The 25,080-nt window shown below is 43.4% G+C and overlaps 3 protein-coding genes across 7 annotated transcripts in view; 1 reads left to right on the top strand and 2 right to left on the bottom strand.

Moving 5' to 3' along the window:
- The window catches only part of LOC108163577 (potassium voltage-gated channel protein Shaw), a 46,506-nt gene that overhangs the window by 10,556 nt on the left and 10,870 nt on the right, over positions 1 to 25,080 (top strand). For all 5 annotated transcript variants that reach the window (XM_033393166.1, XM_033393165.1, XM_033393167.1 and 2 more), the window contains exons 3-5: positions 21,311 to 21,460; positions 24,689 to 24,821; positions 24,890 to 25,069. In XM_033393166.1, the coding sequence (XP_033249057.1) occupies positions 21,311 to 21,460; positions 24,689 to 24,821; positions 24,890 to 25,069 (463 nt within the window). The remainder of the gene's footprint in view (positions 1 to 21,310; positions 21,461 to 24,688; positions 24,822 to 24,889; positions 25,070 to 25,080) is intronic.
- On the bottom strand, positions 9,728 to 15,004 carry LOC108163578 (aldehyde dehydrogenase, mitochondrial-like). The gene is made up of 4 exons (XM_017298948.2): positions 14,786 to 15,004; positions 11,384 to 11,532; positions 11,218 to 11,314; positions 9,728 to 11,154 (listed from the first exon to the last, which is right to left on the bottom strand). Exons 1-4 carry the CDS (start codon positions 14,909 to 14,911, stop codon positions 9,961 to 9,963), a joined length of 1,566 nt encoding a protein of 521 aa, XP_017154437.1. The 5' UTR covers positions 14,912 to 15,004; the 3' UTR covers positions 9,728 to 9,960.
- On the bottom strand, positions 16,068 to 18,145 carry LOC108163579 (aldehyde dehydrogenase, mitochondrial-like). Its single transcript, XM_017298949.2, has 4 exons — positions 17,930 to 18,145; positions 17,575 to 17,723; positions 17,409 to 17,505; positions 16,068 to 17,350 (listed from the first exon to the last, which is right to left on the bottom strand). Exons 1-4 carry the CDS (start codon positions 18,053 to 18,055, stop codon positions 16,160 to 16,162), a joined length of 1,563 nt encoding a protein of 520 aa, XP_017154438.1. The 5' UTR covers positions 18,056 to 18,145; the 3' UTR covers positions 16,068 to 16,159.

The raw sequence follows: 25,080 nt of genomic DNA, 5'->3' as shown, positions 1-25,080 counted from the left end.
ACAGGAAATGTTGACTCTTGTTTGTGCCCCATACTGGAATTTCAGTATGTAATTTCATGTAAATAACTTTTCTTCTTCTGACTTTCATTTGTAAGCCCCATCGTAATCGTCATCATCATCATCATCATTATCATGTGAGGGACTTGGAGTCCTTGTCTGCTGCTTGAACGCACTTTTCTGGCTGAGAGCATTTATCCAGCTGCAGCTTTTTCCCTGTTTTCCCGTGTCTAGTTAATAATTTATGATTCCGTTAATGGGCAGAGGAGGGCGGGAATGTGAGAGATACGATTAAGAGTAAATCCTCTCTGTTTTTTCCTTCAGTTTTCGGGGTACAGAAGGTACGGATTTCCACGAAATAAATGCCTGTTTTTCGAATTCACATTTTCAATTAAACAAGCATAAATTTCAAGTGTTTTTCTTTCTTTTTTTTTGTTTTTTGTTGCGAACCGAACCACTCTGACCGACACAAAGCGGGTTAATTTTATTGCTGCCAACATATTTTGGGCTCTCGGTTAACCGCACTTTTGGAAAATTAACAATGCAATTGCTACACAGACAGGAAAAAAAAGATGCATCTCTCAAACGGAACCGCAACACTGACCACACAAACAGAACAAAAAAAAAAAAAACGAGGAGGAAAACCTATAAAAATGTGTAGGAAAATGCATTTGTGCCTCCCCTAAAACGCAAGGCCATTAAATTGACACATTTCTGTGGGGAAAAATAAAATATTATACCATACAAAGGATCACTTGAAAGCGAAGGGTTCGACGGGGGAATACATATATGTATTAGCGGTAGGCTGGGCACTAACGACTAAGGGAATACCTATTACCTGGGGACTAGAAAAAGGAAGAGTCCAATACAAGGACTTGCATTTGTGGTGGACTTTCTTCTTTCTTTCCTGTAATAAGCATTCGAATTATATATAGTATCGATATATACATATTTATATTTCTACTAAAGTAGATCTTCATATCTTTCAAATGATGGATGCTTTAGGTTATGCCAAATCGTAAAACGGCTTCAGAAAATATTAGCCAATCTAGAATCCCTTGCCTGTGGCATACAAACCTTTCGCACGAATACACCCTCCACTTCTACAGGGAGGGGTATCAAAATGCCTTTAGTTGTACACAAAATACATTCTCGTACATTTAGTGCAAAGCCGACATTTGCCGTCTAAATGGATGAAAGCTTCGCTTCGGTTTCAGTTTCGTTTACAGTTTTGTGGACTGCAATGGGTGGTGGTGGGTGGTGGCTGAGGGGAGTGGTGCGGTGCGGTACGTCTGTGGATGTGAGTGTTGTAATATGTCACACTACTCGAATGCTTGTTTAAGCCCTCTGCAATGGCGGTGTGTGTGTGCGTCTCCTTCTAGGACGGACTCGGACTAGCATACACTTTTCCATAGCATACTTATGCGGGCTCCCCGACTTCCTTTCTCCTCCTTCTGCTGCCGCTGGTGCCTGACTGGCAGCCTGCTGTCTGCTTGCCGACGTTTTTAGCACACACCCACACACTTGCATTGTTTAACAGAGAACTGCATGTGTGTGTAAATAGTATACATTCTCATTCTGTTGTAAGTATATTCTTCTGTAAGTTGTTTGCTATTTTTCTCCCTAAAAAACCTCGTGTCGCCTTTAACAGGAGAGAACACTGTGGCAGAACTGTGTTTAAAATACTTGTGGCTCTAGAAGGAAGCGGGTGGCGGGTGGGGGTGGGAGGGTTTGCTCCTGGAATCAGGCTCTTAAGGAAAACAATTGAAATGCGAATCTGTTGGATCTGTTTCCCAGAGAACTTGACTTGAGTTGTGTTTTCGGCATACCTTTGATGCTTTTCTTGTGGTTTAAACAATGCTTTAGATTTATTTTTTGGGTTAAAGGAGGAGTTAACTGATAGTTTGAGGATACTCAAGGATGTATTTGTTCTTGGGAGGCGGAGATTGGTTTCCATTGGCTAATTGGTTTTCATTTCTGTCTGTCTTGATTACCAATTTGATTGCCTCAATTGCAATAGGGAAGGATAATTGTAGCTGAATTATTGGTTGACAATATAGCAATATATGTGGAGGATATAATGAGGTTTGCTTTGCCTTATTTGAAGCCTGGTTAATATCAATCGAATCAGCATAATCAGATGGGAGTTAAATCATGAAGAATAATTCTTTAGAAGCCTAAAAGGTTTTCTGTGAAAGACTTCCTCCAAAGATGCCTCTTCGTATAGTCATGTCCTGAAATTTAGTAAAAAATTACCAATCATCAGCTGCCTTTTCATGTTGCTTCAATCATAATGGAAATAATAAATATTTATTCCAAAGACACAGGCCATCTTTGAGGGGGGAAAGCTCTCTCTTTCGATGCGATGCTTATCATTTCTGATTACGCGGCATTTTTTGTCATAAAAGATCTCTGGTTTCTTTTCAGAAATGAATTTTGGGTATTTGGTGGGGCTGGGGGGCTGCAGCTCATCAACGCAGACAATTGCGCGCTGATTGTATCTTTGAGATACACACACACACACACACACACTGGAAGCAGAGGCAATAAAGTTCCCACTGCGGCACACACAGATACATTATCCTTAGTGCCTGCCGCTGGTTGTTTGCTTGCGTTTGTGTGTTTGTGTTGGCTGTTGAGGTTGATGTTGCGTATTTCCGCTGGCATCCAGACTCTTTTGTTGCAGGCACCCTTCAATCTGGTGGCATTGTGTGTGCGAGGGAATTAAACGAAATGGCTAATGAAAAGTTTAACAGTCAATAAATAAAACCAGCATCAACCATTAGAGAAAGGGATGACATGGATGCTGCGGCCTTCCGCTCAATTTCATCTTCGAGGGGATGGCACTAAACTAATATTTGTGGAACCTTTTGTTCAGATTTAATCCCTGTTTTCTGTCTAATGTTAACTACAATTAAATTTAGTTTTATTACCAATTGAAAATCCTTTCCAGTGCCCCCTGAACCCAGAGAAAGACTGAATCCTGACAAGCATTCTGCGCCAAAAATGAAAGTAAAAGTGAAACCACATGCAAAATAAAAATGTAGGTGCCAGTTGCACGTCCTCAAGCAGGCCGCTTAGAAGCAAGTGCCCAAGACAATGCCTCAAAGGAGGACCACACAAAAATACAACCAACAGACACAAAGCAGGAGCACCCACCGGGAGGGGCAGAGTGTGGCAAAGAACCTGACAAAACCACAGCCAACAAGAAGTACAATATACAACAATTTAAAATCAACAGCTGTGCGCGTGTCCTGGCATCCAGGCGATGAAAGCTTGAAGTAGCAACTCGAATTTTTCCTTTTTTCTCTGCGGCTAAAAAGAAAAACAATGAAAATGGAGACTCTATAGAGAACAGAGAGAGGGGAGAGCTGGCCGGTCGGAAATAGCAAAGTAATAAATAAATTTCCTGCTCTTTTGCTGTTTTATGTTTATTGTGGCTTCTGTGCCCCATGCCATGCCATGCCACATGCCCCTCCGCCTAACGCTTCATTAACTTTTTGGCTTTTAATATACTCGGAGGCTGGACCCGAAATTTCCCGCTGCCTATTTACCCCCCGCATTTCCGACCAATCATCTGTGGCCCCGCCATCCATCGTGCCCCATCCGTTGTTGTCACTCAGTCAGGCGTTCATCCTCCAAAGGGTGGGCAGGGCGGATGGATGCGTCTGTGGTCTGTGCCCCGAAATTGGAAAACATTTTCTGGTTCTTCTTTTTGACTGGCGCTCTCATTTTTTTAGCCAACTTCAGCAGAAAAAAGGGCCATAAAATAAATAAGCAGTGAAAATGAAACGAGATCTGGGGAACAGCCCACAAAAAATTGGCCCACTTTTTAACCCTTTTGGGTGTCGAGGTGTGAGATTCGGGTGACACTTTTTCTTGTCACACCAGCGACAAAAGGTTAGGAAGATCTAATGTTTCGATATGAAGAGAGATAATGAGGATGATGATCAAACATTTCGCTTTTTTGTGAAAATTTTCTATTTAATTTATGTAAATAGAAAATTAACAACTTTTGATGGGGATTCTTTAAAGGGTTTTGATAGATAAAAGAGATGCCACAAAACACATTTAATGTAAGAGATTAATTTCCTTTCCCCGACTATAACTAAATAGAATAGTCCCAACATTCAATTTCTTCCATGAACTTCCTTTTTAATAAACCCAAAAGTCCCACAAATGAGAAATAAGCCACACAAATACTTGATTCAATTACAAAGTTCTCCATTTTTTTTCTTTGCGTGAACACAAACTTAACCTCTTAATTGAAACACAAATATACTTTTAACTTTTAACTATCCGAAAAAGTTCTGCACAAGCAGTGTATGAATTTCTGTTGAGTAAACTCTTCAAACTGCCAGCAAAACAGCACCTAAACTCCGCAGAGGCCGAGACCGAAAAACTCTTCTGGAACTCTGAACGCCCATTCCCATTCTAGGGTTAAATTAACCTTCTCTCCGAATACTTTTTTCGCAGGCACAGGTCCTGTAAGTGCGTGTCGGTGCACGTTGAATGTTGTGTTTATATGCGTGGCGCAATTTTTAACTTGAAACAGAGAGCACAACACAACAAGCTGCGGCACAGAAACAAGCCCAGGCCCAGGCCCACGAAAAAAATGAACAGAACCACAAAATCATATTGTAAAGCCATGTCAGGCTGCCACACAAACATACACTGAGAAAAAAACGGTGCTTAAGAAAGGTTCTCCCACCCTGAGTCTATTTTGTAGTATTTTTTGTGTCGTTAGTATATTTTTCAGTATTTTTACAGCCCCTTTCTATGGGCTTCTCATAAGTACCAGCTAAGCAGGCGGATTCTTTTGCAGTGTTGATGTATGAAAATATCTCTAGCTATTTCTATGCGTCCTTGTGCAAGGGTTTCCCTTTCACCTCCCATCACACTCCACTGCCTCGGCTTCAGCTGCTCTTGTCTCCTCTCCATTCGTTGAACATTCGTTGCGTGTGTTATTTTAACAGCAATTTTAATGAAGCGCGAAACCGTTGAAATACAATTTGTAAAGCTGAAGGGAGGAGGCGAATAAACAACAAACTCATGGATGTCTGACGCTGGAAGATGCCAGTGGGTTAAAGCCAGAACAAATGTATAACGGGGTAGACAGGATATCTGGACAGGAAGGGGCCATGCCAAGCTTTTCTTTTTGCTGGCCCGTTCCCTTCAAAGCCAGTTTTCTGTTGTTACTTTGGGACTCGCGAACGCGTTTTGTTCGCGCGTTTGTGCGAGTTAATTAAAAAGGGTTCTTACATCTTGCCCCACGAAGGACTCCCAGGGGGAGGGACTCCTCCCCTGGCAGACCTGCATACCAAAGTCCTCAGCTATATTTCCATGTTGTTTCATCCTAGGCCCTTTTCCGGGAATCAGGAGTTATGGCTCAATTTGTTTCGGCTGAAAAAGACGGCTTTGAAGGTGGCTTTTATGGGGTTTCGTTTGACTTTTGGGAGAGCAAAGAGTTAGGGGGAAATGGAGTGTTTCAACGGGATTTGGGGGCAAGAAATTTAAGGTTAAAGAATGATCTATTTTTGCTTCGAAAGCTTCGGAAAATACCTGATTCCAGGATGAACATTTTTGTTTTTTTAACAAGTTTAGAGAACAAGAAACAATCATTTATCAAACCCATCGAACCACTGAGAAATCTCAGCAAATAAGATCTCCTTTTCTTGCCATGTAATGTAATGTCAAATACTCGTAGATCCCTGGGCTCTGAATGATTGGATGACTTTGGCTTTAATGTTTCACTCCCCAGGCCCAAACCTTTTTAGCCATTCGCTTTTTATGGGATGCAACGACAAGGACTGCTGTTGCTTTTAAGCAGCTATACTTGTACATGTTTCTAGCATCCTGCCTGCCAAAGGACGACATCTTTCGCCGCTCTATGCTCCATGCTATCGCTCATTTTGGCCTCTTTTTTTTGTGTGTCGGGCTCCGTGGTCTGACTGTTTGCTTTGTGTTGGCTTTGTTTGCTGTTTTTAGCGTCTAGTGCAGCAGCAGCCGCAGCAGCAGCAGCGCGGCTGCCTAAGCAAATATTTGAGCAAGTTAATAGCCAAGAGCCACGACTATGGCGATGTTGATGGGCGATGATGCAGTGCCTGCTCGTAGTCTGCGTTCGGTTTTTGTGGCGCCTCCGGCAATGCCCGCCAGCAGCAGCAGCAGCATCAGCAGCGGGGGAGGGGCAGGGGCACCCATCAATGGCTTTTCTCACGCCAATGCGCAATACACTTCCACTTTATGCACATTTCCGGACTCTCGCGCGGCACACAAAAACGCGGGGGGAACAACACACACACTGGGAACGGGCTGCTGCCCCACTGCCTGCCTTCCTCTTGCATTTTGCGACATGTGTAACCGGAGGCAGAGGCCGTGGGGCAGGAGGGGCACGGCAGAGCTAGAAATGCCATACAACAAAAGGCAGACGGCGACGACGGGCCTGAAACTGAATGTGAGCCGCCGCCTGAGGATGATGCCTCCTCGCAACGTTTCCATTTGAAGTGGCATCAAAAGCCGTCATCGTTATCCCTGTTGCTGCTATTGCACCATTGCCGCTGCCATTGTTGTTGCATGTTGCTGCATGCCTCTGCGGCACTACCACATTTTTCTACCTTATTGACTGCAACAGCAGTTTGCTGCATTTTCATGCGATTAGTGTGGATGTGGCGTGAAAATCGATAGCATCTTTTGCGGTGGAGGAAAACCGCAGGATGTGTGTCCTTAAAAATTGAAGAAATTCTGAGGAGGAGGTTCCGGAAGAGAAGACATCCCCCATTTCGCTCAGATATTAAGACATAAAATTGAATGCAATTTTCCATAAATCGATGTAAAGTACCTTTCTTTATAGATAATTATCGAAGGAACTATCGAGCTGTTCCCCCTACCTCGAGCCATAAGTTCCTTGCTCTAGTCTTTTAATATTTTCCACATTTTCCTCCCATTTTGTAGATCTTCCATTCCACTGTGCCTAAATCGCATTACAGCCATAAAATGGCAATGTGTCTGTAAAAGCATTTAACCTGCTTAGCTTAGGTAATAGGGAAAGCGGAAAAGCGAAAGGCGAGAGCGCTCTGGCTGTCGGTGGAATGAAAGGGGTGGCGAGGCGGCTGTAAGGGTAGGGGATTCCTCGCTTAGTGCTGACACATCCAACAGCCGCCTTTTATAGGCAGTTTATTGGGTTAAGTGCGCTGCAATTGTGTGCATCTGTATGTGTGTAGCTGTGTGTGCGTTTATCTGAATTCAATTTTTCACTTTAGGATACTTAGCGGTTTTGGTGCGTTTTTCATACGGTTTGGCGCGTTTTTAAACGCATGAACTTGAAAAGTTGAAATTTTGCGTTGCCTACTTTTGGGGATTGTAGGTTTTGGGGTGGAATTTAAGCTGCTTTTACTTTTCCTAGGGGATGACTAGGAAAATGTCTTGATCTGCCTTTACACTGCTAATCCCTGACAGGCCCCTCCCCTTATCCTTTATTTCCTGTACCCTCCTCTCTCTGTCCCATAAGCCTTTTGTTTACACTAGGTCCTTTTTTCCATGCGCTTTTTCCGTTTTTAGATTTTTAGTGATTTCTTTTTTCTAATATTTTGTGCTCTCTCGTTGCTTTTTTACAGATTTTTTTTTTATATTTTCTCTGGTCTTTTTTCTTTATTTGTCCTTTTGGCTTATCTGCGCCGTGTCCATGGCCATTTTCCGGCTAATGATCAAAGTGTTGGCATGGGACTCCCGCCGTTCTAGCTGATGGGTTGGTCCTTGTCCGTGTCCCAATGGGTTTCGTTTCGTTACTTTTCTAGCCATTTGGCACTGCCTCTTCAGGCCTCCCATCACCATCTCCATTCCTTGCCATTCCATTCTGCCTCTCATAACAATGTAATCGAGTGTGCACACTGCGATAAAGTCGAATTGCCGGGCACTTGGTCTGCCGTGCCCGAGCCCAAGCGCCGTGTGGTGGGGGTAAGGAGAATGTTGTGGCAAATTGGGACGGACGCCTTTTGGCTGCTGCCTTTTCGAATGAAGTGCAAATTCTGAATTATAGTTTTTTTGCGGTCCTCGGCGTCAGGATAATTAAACCAAAGGATGGCAGAATCTCTCTCTCACTTTCTGTCGCTCTGGGAAATGATTTTCAATTATGGCCCGCACTCGAGCCTGAACTAAAAACTACAACGCTCGAGCGCACCTGTGCACGCGCTTCAATGCGCACGGCTGCGCTTTTTGGCAATCATCATTCCCATTCCCTATCCTTTATCCACTCCTACTCCTGTCCTGTCCTGTCCTGTTACTGTTCATCCCTTAACCCACTTTCACACACATACACCATTCTTGGCCACCTGCCATTTTCGGGGGTATTAAAATTGCCCCATGGATCATTTGCAATTTTAACAGTTTTTCTCTTCGTTTCACTCTCTGGCATTTTCCCCAGTTTTTTTGTGTGCTTTTTGCTTTGCTAGTTTTTCCATATTTGAATATGTATGAAATTCTGGCTGGATACCAACCGAAAATCAATTTAAAATAACTTTATACCAGCTCCCAAAAAAAAACGAAGAAAAGAGAATTCAGAAGTTGGAATACAATAATTGCGTATACGCCGTGTGGAGCTTATAGAAATTTTTCCACTTCGTTTCGCGGGGGGAGCACGGTAGCAAAAATCGAATTAAGTGTGAAATATATTCAAATGGCATAAAAAATGAGTGTGTCCGTGGAAACCGTTTAAAAAGAATTACCAAGAATTTTGAATGGGAAAAATTGTTCAAAAAATTCATGAATGCATTCATAAATCATACACAATTAATTAAGAGTGGGCGTGTGTTTCCTCTCTTATATAAAGAGAGCCATACACCGGTTGTCACTTAAATATGCAAACTTTTGCAGGACTTCTCCTCTAACCCATAAATAAATCAAGCCACCGACTCTCTCTGCACTCTGTGACCTCTGCGTTTCGTAATGCATTTCCTGATGGCTCGGAGTTAGGGTCGGTGTGGGGTGGGGGGTGTAAAAGCAATTTGCTGGCATTGTAAAAATTGAAATACAAATTTTAAATAAATTGCATACAAATGCGCTTATTCAATTTCGTAAAACAAAGTGGAAAATAAAAGGAAAACTTTTACCCAGCAGCCAAAAGCAAAGCAAAAGCAACCGCAAAGCACTTGACACGCTCAGCTGCTGTCCAATCTAATGGACACAACGCTCTATCTATCTCTCTCTCTCTCTCTTTCTCTCTCTGTAGGATCAGACCCAGGATGTCCCTGGTGCTGCTGTCTCCTAGAAAATCCCCCAAGCACCCATACATATAAACATACACGTATGACTAAAACAAAACGGAGGAAAATGCCAATAAATGCAAATAAATTTAAGCTTATTTCTCTGCTAGTTTTACTCTGCTTTTCCTTCCCTATCCTGTCTGTTGCTCACTTGTTTGCACGAGTACTTCTGTATGCAAAAGCAATCAATATTTCTCTCAGTGTGGCTTTTGTTTGCACTTCCTGGCTGTTGTTTGGCGGATAAGCAAAATAATGACATTCGGTTCAAAGTGTGCCATAAACCATGCCAAGAAGCTATCGGAATACATCCTCGTACATGGGATCACACATAAAAACCGACTAGATTACAGAGAATGTGAACATGGAAATTATGGGGCAAGAATATGGATGGAAAAAGCAGCGTAGGTGGATAGACTTTAATATCTAATGTGCTTTCTACAACGAGAAGCAGTTTTCTTGCAGAATCTTTAAGATTTTCTTCAAAAATATTGTATTTCAAAAGAGATTTACACTTAAACAGAAATTAACCGAGTGGAAAAAACACAGAAATTGGCCAAAGATTACGAATCAATCTATATAGAATCATATTGTGTGTCTATATAGACATGTAGATCGAGTAAATGTGAGCTTAAGGCTAACCATAGAGGTTGACATCGACATTTAGAGCACCTAAACGGAATAAACCCCTGTCCAGGACAGTCCCTTCTTAGGAGTTCTTCTGTGGAACCTTCACAATGACGCTCTTGACCTCCGTGTAGTTGGAGAGCGCATACTCCCCGTTCTCACGGCCATGGCCGGACATCTTATATCCTCCGAAGGGAGCCTGGGCGGCCAGGGCATTGTAGGTGTTCACCCAGACAGTGCCGGCACGCAGGCCACCGACAATGTAGTTGGCCTTGTCCAGATCCTTGGTGAAGACAGCGGCGGCCAGGCCGTACTCCGAGTTGTTGGCACGCTCGATGACCTCGTCGAGCTTCTTGAAGCGAATTATCTGCTGGACGGGCCCGAATATCTCCTCGCGGGCAATGGTCATGTTGTCCTGGACATCGGCGAACACCGTTGGCTGGACAAAGTAGCCGGGAAGGCCATCGGGACGGCTACCGCCGGCCACCAGCTTGGCGCCCTGCTGCTTGCCCTGCTGGATCATGCCAAGGATCTTATCCATCTGCTCCTCGTTGACCTGGGGACCCTGCTCGGTTTTCAGATCGAAGGGATTGCCCACGGTCCTCTTCTTGGCGCGCTCTGCACTGCGCTCCACGAACTCGTCGTAGATCTTATCCTCCACAAAGGTGCGAGAGCCGGCACAGCAGCACTGGCCCATGTTGAAGAAGAGGCCGAAATGGGCCGTCTCCACGGCGTAGTCCAGGTCCGTGTCAGAGAGGATAATGTTGGGGGACTTGCCGCCCAACTCCAGGGTCACGCGCTTCAGGTTCGTGTTGCCGGATGCCAGTTGGATGAGCTTTCCCACATCCGTGGATCCGGTGAAGGCCACCTTGTCGACATCTGCGTGATTGGCCAGGGCAGCGCCGGCTCCACCGAAACCAGGCACCACATTGACCACACCCTCCGGGAAGCCGGCCTCCTTAACCAGCTGAGCAATGTACAGTGCCGTTAGGCTGGTCTGCTCGGCCGGCTTTAGGACGATGGTGTTGCCGGTAGCCAGTGCGGGTCCCAGTTTCCAGGCCATCATCAGAATGGGGAAGTTCCAGGGAATGATCTGACCGCAAACGCCCACGGGTTCGTGGCGGGTGTACGCGAAGAAATCACCATCCATGGGGAGGGTCTTGCCATGGTTCTTGTCGGCCCAGCCGGCAAAGTAGCGCAGATTCTTGATGGCCGTTGGGAGATCAACATTGTAGGACATGCTGTAGGGTTTGCCATTGTCCAGGGTCTCCAAGCTCTGGCAAAAGAGAATGGTCGATTACTATCATTGAACTGTGATTGCATTAATCTAAGAACTTACAGCCAAGTAGACTTGATCCCTCTCCATTAAATCCGCCAAGCGGTAGAGCAAGCGACCGCGATCCGAAGCATCCATACGGCGCCATGGGGAACCCAGCCTGCGATGCATCAGAAATATTCATAAATTACAATCTATCCATTCGATGTACCACCACTCCAATACTCACTTGAATGCCGAGCGGGCAGCCTTCACTGCAATATCGATATCCTCCTTATCGCCACCCTGGATTTCAGCGATGGTCTCCTCTGTGGTCGGATTAATGGTTTTAAATGTTTTTCCTGATTTGCTCTTGTGCCACTCATTGTTGATGAACAGCTGTAAAGGAGATAGTGGTTAGAACACAGAGGTACTCGTACATTTATTTATGGTCATATCATGTCCATATTCTGGAATACTATTGCATTTCTGTTCATATAACAAAGTTTCAATGAATGGCGCACCTCAATTTGATAAGCCCCCGGACTGCTGCTACCCCCAATTGAATAATCATCTGATCGTTCAGTTAGCATGTGGACTACCTACAGAGATAATGCCCCTCCATCCACTATTGTTGTAATCAGAAACGTTTACCGGCTAACTGATTAGAATTGAAATGAAATGAGGCCCCACATAGCACGCCATCTCTCTAAGATGTAGTACCTTTTATTATAATTTTTACAATCGAATCTATCTGTAGCCTCACGCGTTCGAATATATAAAACTTTCCGTCAGGCCACATAAGTAGAGACTGCTTGGTAAAACATACACGTGTAAAACTAAGCATGTCTGCGAATAGTCTAGACGAACGAACTGGTTTGGTGGGCTGCCGCCCCTTTTTATACCCGATACTCAAAATGAGTATTGGGGTATATTAGATTTGTGGTAAAAGCGGATGTGTGTAACGTCCAACAGGAATCGTTTCCGACCCCATAAAGTATATATATTCTTGATCAGCATCAATAGCCGAGTCGATTGAGCCATGTCTGTCTGTCCGTCTGTCCGTCCGTCCGTCTGTCCGTCTGTCCGTCCCCTTCAGCGCCTAGTGCTCAAAGACTATAAGAACTAGAGCAACGATGTTTTGTATCCAGACTTCTGTGATATGTCGATGCTACAAAAATATTTCAAAACTTCGCCTTCAAAAGGACGAAAATCTGTGGCATCCACATTTTTAAAGATACGATAAAACCAAAAACACAGAATCGTAGAGGATGACTATATGTTTTAGAATGTAAGATCTCAACCAGATCGTATAATTATTATAGCCAGAATCAAGAAAACAATTTCATTCTTTCTCGCTCTGTCTCTCTCTAACACACAGGTTTCATGGTCGGTTTTGCCAATTGCAAAATATGAGTTCAAGGATCTCAGAACCTATAAGAGCCAGAGCAACCAAATTTGGTATCCACACTCCTGTGATATCGGACCTTGACCGTTTCGTGTCCAAATTTCGCCACACCCCCTTCCGCCCACGCAAAGGACGAAAATCTGGGGCATCCACAAATCTCAGAGACTATTAAGGCTAGAGTAACCAAATTTGGTATCCGCACTTCTGTTAGATCTCACTATAAAACGTATATCTCAGAATTTCGCCCCACCCTTTTCCGCCCCCACAAAGGACGAAAATCTGTTGCATCCACAATATTGCACATTCGAGAAAACTAAAAACTCAGAATCATAGATAATGACCATATCTATCAGATTGCTGAATCTGGATCAGATCAGATCATTTTTATAGCCAATAGGAACAAATCAATTTGCAGTGGCTACGCAGCGACCGACGTCACGCTCAGACTGATTTTCTGTCTCTCTCGCACGCACTGTTTGTCGTGTCGTTTAATATTAGCGGCGTCTGCCGGAGAGAGCCATACTGACTTAGTATCGGGTATAACTGTAGAGTTGCGGTGTCCGCAGCAACTCACAACGTTCCACCTCGTTTAAATTTAAAATCATGTTATCTGCAAAGCATAGACTTTTCATAGCAAGCTGGGGGCATGGCAGTCTTAAGAGACTTGTTTTTGGTGATAAGGCATGGAATATACCCATAAACCAAGTGTGAATCAACCGATAAGAAAGTATTAAGTGGGTTGAGGTATCGGGTAGACTGTTGATGGCAAACATACTAATATTTTAGGGGTTTGTTCGATGGTATACCTTAGGATATCTCGCATTGGAAATCGAAATTCGTTCTTCAAAATGTTTACTTTGCATATGTCTAAAAATCTATTAATAATTGCGGACATTTCGTATCAAAGCAAATAAAAGTTTATATTTTTATTGCTAATAAAATGGTCATAAATCTACGAAGGCCAATTCAAATTCAGTTGTATGTATATTTGTTTCTTAATATTCAACGAATATAATAATTTCCCAATCAATATTCAAAAAGATGGTCGTTCCCTCTCTGCTTATGGCGCTTGCACTCCCATATGTTACAATTATTGCGAATCCCCTTCCATGTCTGAAGGGGAATACTCATTGGTTTGGTTCAGAACGAGCACACAAACCAAACCACCCTTTCCCCCCTCACCGATTCCAATTAAATCTAACGAACGCTGGGCTCTAATTGCCGCGCAAGGCACAAAAAACATGAGCAAACTTGTAAAATCGTACAATTTATGCAAATTTCCATCGCGGCATAAGCATACAAACAGTAAATGCGGAAAGAAACCGCAAAACATGGAGCGCTACTGAGAGAAAGAGGAGGAGAGCGATATTGAGAGAACATTTGGCAAGAATTTGGCGACGATGTGACATAACTAAGAAATGGAAAATAACGCAGCAGCAAGAATCACATATGAAGGGGAGAGAGAGAACACCAGCAGGGGGGCAGCATGCGTCGCAGCTTTTATACCCTAGAAAATCAGTCGCAGATGTATGATGAGGTCATCAGATTCTGGTTTAGTTTATCAAGACTTCTGAGAACACAGCTTGTTAAATTTTGTTGGATTATCCAAAGCAAGAAAAAAATTATGCTCTCAAAGGTTTAATTGTTCTTCTTACTTTTTTTTCCATATGGATATCCCCTGAATACCCTACATTTTGCGGCGAGCACAAGAACAAAAGCAAAAGCAGCATATGTACATACATAGGCAGCAGCTGTAGCTAGTCCCAACAACAACTACAGCCGGCGACTGTTTTTGCTTTTCGATTCTTCTTTGTCTATTTTTTGCCGGTCCTACGTTTCGCTTGGGCTCGCCTGCCTGTCGTAATCCCCTACAGCTGGGACTTTTAAGCAGATTTTACGCCACTGATAAGCATTATACATGGTGTGTACGTGAGCTGAATGTTTTTGCGGGTCGAAGCCAGCCCCTGTTTATTTGCTCTTTTTTTTTTGGTAGCCCAAAAAGGGAAAGAAAACAACACTTGAAAACTTTAAAACCTGATTTTGCGTTAATAGGGCAATAGAAATGAGAAGGGAACTAACTCAGAGAGAGAGAGAGAGCGACATGCAGAGCGATATCAGCTGCGGTCGGCTTTTGCTCAAGGTCAAGTCAAAAACATGCTGGCACGCTCTTTGCAGTCTTTTTCTCCTCTTATTTGTGATAAGCGCGTTTTCACTTTTCGTATTATTATTCATTTGCGCACTTACCCCGGTGTAGAGCACCTCCGGGGTGGTCTGGGGCTGAGGCAGGGCGGAGTAGTGGGCCACAGCTGCGGCAAAGTTCTTGTTCTGCGAACGCAACAGGGCGCCGCCGGTCTTCAAAACGCGCTGCATGTTGTTTTTACTTTTCACGGGAACAGAAGCGGAGCAAGAGCGAAACTATTGTTGAAGGCACGGCCGTCCACGGGCAACTGTAAAGCTGCCTCAACGCTGCTTCTCGCGAAAGCTATCTGAAAATATTTCAAGAGTCTCCGTAGAGGTGTGTGCGTGACACGTGGCTGCCTTGCAGGTACAAAACTTGTGTTCTTCAACAAAATACTACAGGTGCTAAAGAAAATATACCATGGGAGTTGGTAAGTTCACACAAGTTTTTATAACTGTTCGTATCGTGCCTTAAAACCCCCATCTCTAGGACCTACTGATAATGACGAATGGTGGTGAGAGTAAAATAGCTACATACATATATACGGAAAGATAGTGGGATAGAAGAGAGCAGCGTCAGTATTTCTAGAGTGGAGTAGACTGAAAATCATTCTCAAGTGCAGACCCTAGAATGGGAATACAACAGAAAACAACAATAACAAACATTAAAAATAAAAGTATGAACAAAAATACATTAAACAAATTACATTTGCATGTGGGAGTGAAATTTCTATGGAAATGAGGGAATACAGTGAAAGATCTCTCAGCGGAGAGCAATAACAGAACAATTGGGTGTCCACTCCGGAGAGTTTTTCCTGTACTTGTTATAATATTGTTTACGAAATGATAGATTATCTCTGCCAAGCTAAAAAGGAATAAATTGCATATAAAAATTTTTGTTTTTCATATTTCTAAGATGATTTGCGAGTTTTTACAGATAAGAGAGCAGATCTAAAGTATTTCGTAATTTCAGGAAATTAAATTCAAACTTTGGCAAATCAAATATAGTCTAAACAACCTTATCAACCTTTATTAGTATCAATCATTACTCTTGACAATCTTTGAAAAGTTCTCGATGTAAATTTCTCTCACTAAATATTCCACTCAATATACGTATCTATTTCCACTCAAAATATGAATTGCCCTTTGCCTACTTTTCGGCTCTCCCGGAAAATGCATACAAGCCTCGAAATTGAAGGACCCCAAATGGATTTTGCCTGTCCATAATTAATTAAAAAGTTCTCTTAGTGGTAGTACTACCAACACCCATACACATACATACATTCATGACTAAAAAAAACGGATAAAAACGTCAATAAATGCAAATAAATTTAAAAACAGGGGTAGATGGATAGACTTGAATATTTATTTTTGAAAATGAATAAAGATTTAAGATTTTACTTTAACAATTTTGTAACCCCTGTCCAGGACACTTCATTCTTAGGAATTCTTCTGTGGCACCTTCACAATGACGCTCTTGACCTCCGTGTAGTTGGAGAGCGCATACTCCCCGTTCTCACGGCCCAGGCCGGACATTTTGTATCCTCCGAAGGGAGCCTGGGTGGGCAGGATATTGTAGGTGTTCACCCAGACAGTGCCGGCACGCAGGCCACCGACAACGTAGTTGGCCTTGTCCAGATCCTTGGTGAAGACAGCGGCTGCCAGGCCGTACTGCGAGTTGTTGGCACGCTCGATGACCTCGTCGAGCTTCTTGAAGCGAATCAACTGCTGGACCGGCCCGAATATCTCCTCTCGAGCAATGGTCATGTCGTCCTGAACATCGGCGAATACCGTGGGTTCGACAAAGTATCCGTCACCCTTGGGACGGCTACCGCCGACCACCAGCTTGGCGCCCTCCTCCTTGCCCTGCTTGATCATGCAGAGGATCTTCTCCATCTGCACCTTGGAGATTTGGGGACCCTGCTCGTTTTTCAGATCAAAGGGATTGCCCACGGTCCTCTTCTTGGCGCGCTCTGCACTGCGCTCCACGAACTCGTCGTAGATCGAATCCTCCACAAAGGTGCGAGAGCCGGCACAGCAGCACTGGCCCATGTTGAAGAAGAGAGCGAAATGGGCCGTCTCCACGGCGTAGTCCAGGTCAGCGTCGCAGAGGATAATGTTGGGGGACTTGCCGCCCAACTCCAGGGTCACGCGCTTCAGGTTAGTGTTGCCGGATGCCTGTTGGATGAGCTTTCCCACTTCCGTGGAGCCGGTGAACGCTACCTTGTCGACATCCATGTGATTGGCCAGAACAGCGCCGGCTTTTCCGAAACCAGGCACCACATTGACCACGCCAGGCGGAAAGCCGGCCTCCTTCACCAGCTGGGCAATGTACAGGGCCGTCAGAGGGGTCTGCTCGGCCGGCTTTAGGATGATAGTGTTGCCGGTAGCTAGTGCGGGTCCCAGTTTCCAGGCCATCATCAGAATGGGGAAGTTCCAGGGAATGATCTGACCGCAAACGCCCACGGGCTCGTGGCGGGTGTACGTGAAGAAATCACCGTCTATGGGGATGGTCTTGCCATGGTTCTTGTCGGCCCAGCCGGCAAAGTAGCGCAGACACTTGATGGACATTGGGAGATCCACATTATAGGACATGAAGTAGGGTTTGCCATTGTCCAGGGTCTCCAAACTCTGCAAAAGAAGATAGTTGATTCCTACCATTAAACTATCATTGAATCTAAGAACTTACAGCCAAGTAGACATGATCCCTCTCTATTAAATCCGCCAAGCGGTACATCAGACGACCGCGATCCGAAGCATCCATACGGCGCCATGGGGAACCCAGCCTGCGATGCACCAGAAATACTCATAAATAACAATCTATTCATTCGATGTACCACCACTCCGATACTCACTTGAATGCAGAGCGGGCAGCCTTCACGGCCATTTCGATATCCTCCTTATCACCTTCCTGGACTTCAGCGATGGTATCCTCTGTGGTCGGATTAATGGTTTTAAATGTTTTGCCCGATTTGCTCTTGTGCCACTCATTGTTGATGAACAGCTGCAAAGGAGTTATTGGTTAGAATACAGAGCTACTCCTACATACAATTGCAGTTCTGTTCATAAAACAAAGTTTCAATGAATGCCGCACTACAATTTGATAAGCCCCCGGACTGCTGTTACCCCCAATTGAATAATCATCTGATCATTCAGTTAGCATGTGGACTACCACAGAGATAATGTCTCCTTATTCATTTGCACACTTACTTCGGAGAAACACACCTTCGGGCTGGTGTCGGGTTTGGGCATATCGGCGTAGTGGGCCAAAGCTGCGGCAAAGTTCTTGTTTTGCAAACGCAACAGGGCGCCGCCGGTCTTCAAAACGCGCCGCATTTTTGTTTTTTGTTTTCCAGAGAATAGAAGTGGAACAGGGGCGAAACTGTAAACTGAAGTTAAAGGCTTGGCCGTCTACGGGCTACTATAAAGTAGAGATGGAGAAACATCGATGTTATGATGTGTTTTTCAATGCTAAATTTTGTTGGCGCCCATTAAATAAACACTCTGAAATTGCGGAAAGGTGATTTAAGAGTTTGTCCACATAAGAGTGGATATCTGAAGAATTTCCTAATTTCAGAATATTCAATTCAAAAATAGTATTAGAAAACTTATCAGCATTTATTTGTGTCAAGCAATCAATATTCTTAACAATCTTTAAGATTTTCTCAATGTACATTTCTCTCAGTAAATATTCTACTCAGCATTGGGATATTTTTCTACCGCCAGTTTAGCATATTTCAGCTATTTAGCTAGATTTGGCACTATTCAAAGAATAGCTTATATAATATGCAAAGAGCTTATCTAAGCTATTTGATATATTTCGATAATAAATTCTGTAAAAAATAACAAATGATATGATGGAAAATTTTAAATATTTTTTTTGTAATCAACTAACCCCCTCCGTATTTTGCGAAATTTATAATCTAATCAAATAATATCAAAACAAGAATAGCTTATTGTAATATAAAATGGGGTTAATCTACTAAAAAGTGCATGACTTATTCTTAGGTCAATTTTAATAAATAGCAGCTTCGCACCTTCGTCATTATTTGAACAATTTGAACGATTAGTAACTTGGAAAATAATGCCACTAATGACTTAAAGTCTAAGAATAAGATCAAACCTTACAAAATATGAAGAAACATAAAAACTTTGGCTCAATTTATGAGCAGGTACAGCCATTGTATCGGCATGAATAAAAAATCATATGAAATGCCATCAATTGTTTTGAAAGTAGTCAAGCAAAGTCACAAAACAGTGGTATTTAAATGAAACAAACAATTTTACTGGGGATATATTGCAAATTATAAGTATAAGTATAAGGGAAGTACTTACTTATCCAGGCCTAAGAGCTAATATTTTTCTGGTGCAAATTACATTCAAAAGATTTCATTTTGTCACACAGTGTATTTTTTTTTAAATTTTAAGTCTTCACATTTTATAAATATGGGTTGCGCTGGTATGACAAATGTTGCCAAAATTAAAATTGGCCATCGTAATATTTAAATATCACTTTAAAGGGCGGATAGGTTCGATGTCGGAGTTGATAATGTTCTTAATTTATTGCTAATTAAAAAAAAAATAATAAAACCACAAAATTTTTTATTTTTAAGGTGTATTTAGTCTTAGCCTAATTTTTAGTTTATTTATTTTCAGTTTAAACCACTTTTGCCATATTTTTTCGTATCTATGTATCTTAAATTGTCTCTGAAACCCTGGCAGCACTGCTCAAAATATATATTGCCCTTTGCATGCTTTTCGGCTGTCAGCGAAAATACAAACCACTCTCAAAATTGATGGCCCCCAAATGGATTTTGTTTGTCCATAATTCATTAAAAGCGATTTAGGACAATTTGTCAAACGCTTGGTGGTGGCTCCACTCGTAAATTGAAAGCTCAGCACAGCTGTCTAATGAATCCCGCATACGCATCGTTGGCCGAAATCAAAGTCAGAAGCAGAACAAAACACAGAGAAAATCCAATCACTGACAGGAAAAACTAATTCGATGCACGAAAATGCTATGCAATTCAGAATCCGAGAAGAGTAAACATTGCGTATGGGTTTGCGTTCGAGTCGGGCCCAATTACCATCGTCAAACAGCCGAAATAAACTTTAATGGCCATTGTTATGCGTCGGTCTCTGTTATTGATGATTCTGCCGTGGATGTGGATGGGAATGGGGATGGGGATGTGGGTGCTGCCGTTGCTGTTGTCCACAGCGGCATGAAATATTTAATAACCGACGAGAGAGAACAAACAGTTTGGCATAAAAATCACATTTCATATGGACAACTCAGCAGTGGCAGCAGGACTCTCGGCACTGCTCTGGTCTCTGCAGGACACGCACTTAAATGTCAGTGATTGCAGGACCCTCTCCCCCATCTCCGTCCCCGAATGCGGGGGTTGTGGGTTATAGATGTGCAGAATGAAATTTACAACAAATTGTTGGAAATGACTTTCAATTGAATTTAATTACGCCTGGTGGGAGTCGTTGTCGGTGTCGTTGTTGTCCTTCCTTCCACATGCGGGTGCGAGGCGAGAGCGAGTGCGAGTACTCGTATAATTTTATGGATGATTACGTAAATTAAGTTTGGTTTTCATGCGGTTGGATGATATGTGTTTGTATGTGTGTGTTTGTTGCAGGTGTGTAATCGACGTGGGAATATGATTAACACCGATACTTCTTCCCATTCGGCTTAATGCTATTCCATGGATGCTCTCAAAGCGCCAGAATAATTTGAAATAATTTACTAATATTACCTTCATTGGACTGGATGCCTTCGCTGGCCTCAAAGGAATGTTAATGATGATGGAACTTTGCTGGAAAATAGCTACAATTATTTCAAATGCATTTCCAACAGACATTCCTTTGAGTTATATCTTTTGATTTTAATTGAAATATTTAACAAATATTTATTTGTTATTCCTCTTTCGCTTTAATTGTATTCTGCCTGCCATTGTGAAAATGCCAAACACATGTTCGTTCCCACACGGAATTATTACCATATTTCAGGCCATTAACAAGCGCCAACCAAAACCCTGCCTGGAGCAGAATTTTTAGATTGACTTTCGTTTGCTTAGGCGCAAGATCAACAAATGCCAGAAAGGATAAATAGGAAATCCATCAATTTTGTGCGGTAATCATCTGCCTGTCAAAGGTTACTTCAAACAAAAGAAACTCTAGACCCACTTTGGAGAAGACCAAACAAAAAAAAAAACGAACGAAAAGACCAAAAAAATCTTCCAGGAAGGAAAAAAAGGCCATACCATCCAGGAGATGGGCAAAAACTGAAGTGAAATGTATGCAAATGGCTTATGGCTTGGGATTTTTGCTTACACTTGCTTGACCCTTTGCCGGGCTCTCTGCCACCCCCCCGACCCTGTTTTTATGGCTCACTCTTTTAGAGTCAGAGCCCAACAGAATCAGGTTTCCCCCTGCAGGAAGGAGACGGGTCAGGAGCTATGGCTTAAGTAATTTGTTAAGTTATTAGGTGGCCCACATGGCGTATGCGCATTGCGTATAAGTAATCCCCATGCAAATGCCCTGCCATGCCGCCACAATTTATGTGCTTTTTCTGTTTTATCTTTGCAGATATGAAACCTACAAGGCAACGCTCAAGAAAATCCCCGCAACACGCCTCTCCCGACTGACCGAGGCGCTGGCCAACTACGATCCGGTACTCAATGAATACTTCTTCGATCGCCATCCCGGTGTATTCACCCAAATCCTCAACTATTACAGGTGAGTCATTGGTCCTTGGTCCTTGGTCGTTGGTAGGTGAGAATGAGAATCCTAATTAAGTTGCTGCTGCCGAAAGGTGCTTTTGAACGTGCAACGACTCTGAAATGGGGGAATGGACTTCGTCCTCTGAATGGTAATTACAGTATTAAAGCGAAGGATGTTTGGCATTTCCATTTCTGTTGCCTTTGCCTGCAATGATTATCCTGTTGATAAATGGCACTCAGCAAACATATCATTGGAGCTCATTGGTGTTGGGGGGAGGGACCCTTTGATGAATAAACAAACTAATATTTTAATTGCTGCAAAAACATACCCCGTTCTACCGAAGGACGAAACATTAATCTCAACTTTTTGGAGCGGCAAAAGTTGATACAACATTTTTCCTGGGGGGTCATTAGCGGGCTCATTTATCTTCGGTTGGGCGCTTCGCGTCCCGCGATAACTTAAGTTGTTTAAAATTAATGAAACTTTGTTTTGGCCATCTCCACCACCGCCCGCCTCACACCTGCTGTTTGTTGCAGCTGCAAATGAAGATACAACGCTGTCAGCAGCATCCCATGGCTACGTCTTCATTGATTGGACAGCCATCCCCCATACCCCATCCCCCATCTCCCATCCTTTCCATCCATAGCACTCGGGGCTTTGGCCAAACAGTTTTCCAACTCAATTAACCAGGCACCCCCACAAATCCCTCGCACCCCACGGAAAATGGTGTCAAGAGAGGGCAAGCAGGAGAGAAAAAAACGGTGCCATATCCAGGGTTGATTGGATATGAAACTGAGTCCTCGAGGGGCAAGGATCCCCTCCATTATGCAGTGTCCTAGGGTGGGGTTGAATAATCAAATTATGCACGCACCAAAAGCTTCAGACAATTTCTGGATGTGTGAGAGGATTTCCCATTCATATTGATAAGAGCTGAGTGGAATTGACGGTGCAGCTTAAATTAGAAATTAGATGGCATAAACGTGCGATAAAATACGTGTATCGATTATTTATCGATTGGATGATGACAGTCAAGGGGGATTTAAAGTAAAGTAGGCATATTTTCGGGCGATATTGAGCTCAAGATGGGTTTTTCCCGATTTCTTAGGGATTCGGAGCAAACGTTAAAGGAAAGAGGTACAAAAGTAAAGTGAAAACTGATTTATTCTTTGAGTTCCACTTTAAGTCCATTAAAAGTTTCTCCTTTTTGTTGTAAACTCCATAATCAACTCGATTTACACTACAAATAATGATTTTCACAGCTTGGAACCGCAGCACAGACCTTCCGGAGCTCCCTTGGGAACCATTGTCCATTGTTTTCCACTTTTCGTGCACGAAATTAAAGCAAAAGTCGCGTGGACCCAATCGATGGGTCATTATTTATGCACAGTTAAGCGCAGAGTCTCCTTATATGCGGCTGATCAGCGGCTGGTGGTGCAGCAAGTGCTGCATGGGGCATGTGGGGCCCTCGGAAGGTCAGCTATAAATATTGATTGTATTGGTTGCATCGCTGGCAGCCGTTGCGTATGCGTTATATTTTGTATGGACACTTGATGAAAGGATAAAAGGCAGCGAAAACCTGACCAAAATGTAGTTTTGGGGACAGGGAAAATATTGTAACGGTGTGGCAGCTTTTGGGGCGAGAATTGTTGAGTGGTTTTTATGGTGGAAACCAATTACTGATACGCGGGAAACGAATTATGGCGAAAAGCCCTGAAAATGACTGCAGCGCACTTCGAGAGATTAAAAACTACAGGATGCTGTAAGATAAAGGTATTTAAAAGGAGCAACTATGGGATACCCTCTACGGTATAGGGCCATGGATGGATGATAAGTTTCATGAAGTTTTAAAGGATTTTTTTCCTTCCAGCTAACTTTTCTACCCCTTTCGTTAGTCCCTGCTCACCTTTTACAGGGTATTGGGGCCTCAAAAAATGTACATATTCCATCCATTAAAATGACCGTGCAAATTTCCCGGCGGTCATGTCAAAATGTCAAAGTCGCTGCGCATTTTGTAGAGGAGTCGCGGACAATTGTAGGGGCACAACCTCGAACGGGAGGATCAGGTTCAGGTCCCATCATGAAATCCGCATTTTGTAAGTCCACAGGCAATCGCCTGGAGGGGGAGTTAGTGCGGGAGTTCTCCTTCGCTTTTTATACAAATTTTTTTCCAAGGCATTCCGTGTAACGAAATGATTTTTTACAAGCACAAAAGCGCTGCCAACCAACACGAAAGCGAAAAAGTTGCACTAAACCGAAAAAAAGGGACATTCAGGATATGCACACGTGGTGCATGGTACACACACACACACACACACATGTGGAGAGTGTGCGGCAATGTAGCGGGAAGGGGGTAAAGATATCATCCAAAAATAAAACCAGGCAAGGACCGGCCCCGCTCTACTTTTTTCTTCCCGCTCTCATGGCTGTCCAGCAGCTGATATGGCATTACAAGTTGGCCAACAACTGCAGACAAGGACGAGGTCCATCCGCCCTGCCACTCTCTATCCCTTTTGCGGGAGTTCCCCTTGCAGCCATTTACTGTAATTTGCACACAGAAACCAGAAGAAAGGAAGGTCACCGAAGCGGTAGATGCCCTTTGTTTCCCTGAAAGGTACGCGATGTAGTGGAACAGATTGTACCCTTATGAAAGGGTACACAAATTGTTGCACATGTAGGGTGGGGACCCGGGGACGAGGGCCACGAGCTGTGCCACATGATGGCCACACAAATGGAACAATGGCCAAGGCAGCAACATTATGAATATGCCACTGGCTGCAGGGTGAGAGGATGTCCGTGCCTCTCCCACAACCTCTTGCAGCTGAATGTCGAGTATCCTCACCCATTTACCTGCCATACATATGCCATGGATGCGAATGCCCCTACACTTCTCCAGAATCTCCGCAATTTGCAGCCACAATGTCAGGACGTGCCATTTTGGCCTTATAATACGAGTGTATTCTAAGGACTGATGTGGCTTAAACGGAATGCCAGCGGCAAAGTCCATGAATTTGTTTACAGACAAGACACTGAAAGGGGAGTAGGAGATGCTTTAATTGCTTTGACCTACTGAGATACTCGTACAAACAGGAGACCAATCTGCCTGCCAATTAGCCAATTTGAGGCCAACAAATGGTAGAAGATTTCATCAGAATCAGAATTTAGAGAGAAAAGAGAGACAAAATCTATAGTTAATTAAGGTTTATATATTTCCCATTCTCTCTCTATCTCTCCCTGCATAAACAGAACTGGAAAACTGCACTATCCGACCGATGTGTGTGGCCCTTTATTCGAGGAGGAGCTGGAGTTCTGGGGCCTCGACTCGAATCAGGTAGAGCCCTGCTGTTGGTCAACCTATAGCATACATCGCGATACGCAAGTGAGTACAGATACACATCCCACAGATACTTAAGAATATCCTAACCTAAATGTTGTATTATCCCATAGAACACCTTAGCCATATTAGATAAGCTAGATATTGAAAATGAGAAGCCCACGGAGGAGCAGATAGCCCGACTATTTGGCTTTGAGGAGGCATTGAGCAACGGCGAGCTTAACTGCTGGCAACGGCTGAAACCCAAGATCTGGGCCATGTTCGATGAGCCCTCAAGTTCCACAGGGGCGAAGGTAGGATCCAT

Source organism: Drosophila miranda, chromosome 4, assembly GCF_003369915.1.
Source record: "Drosophila miranda strain MSH22 chromosome 4, D.miranda_PacBio2.1, whole genome shotgun sequence".
Taxonomy (NCBI): Eukaryota; Metazoa; Arthropoda; class Insecta; order Diptera; family Drosophilidae; genus Drosophila; species Drosophila miranda.
The sequence above is the reverse complement of the archived record's forward strand: the minus strand, read 5'-3'. Positions and strand labels throughout refer to the sequence as shown.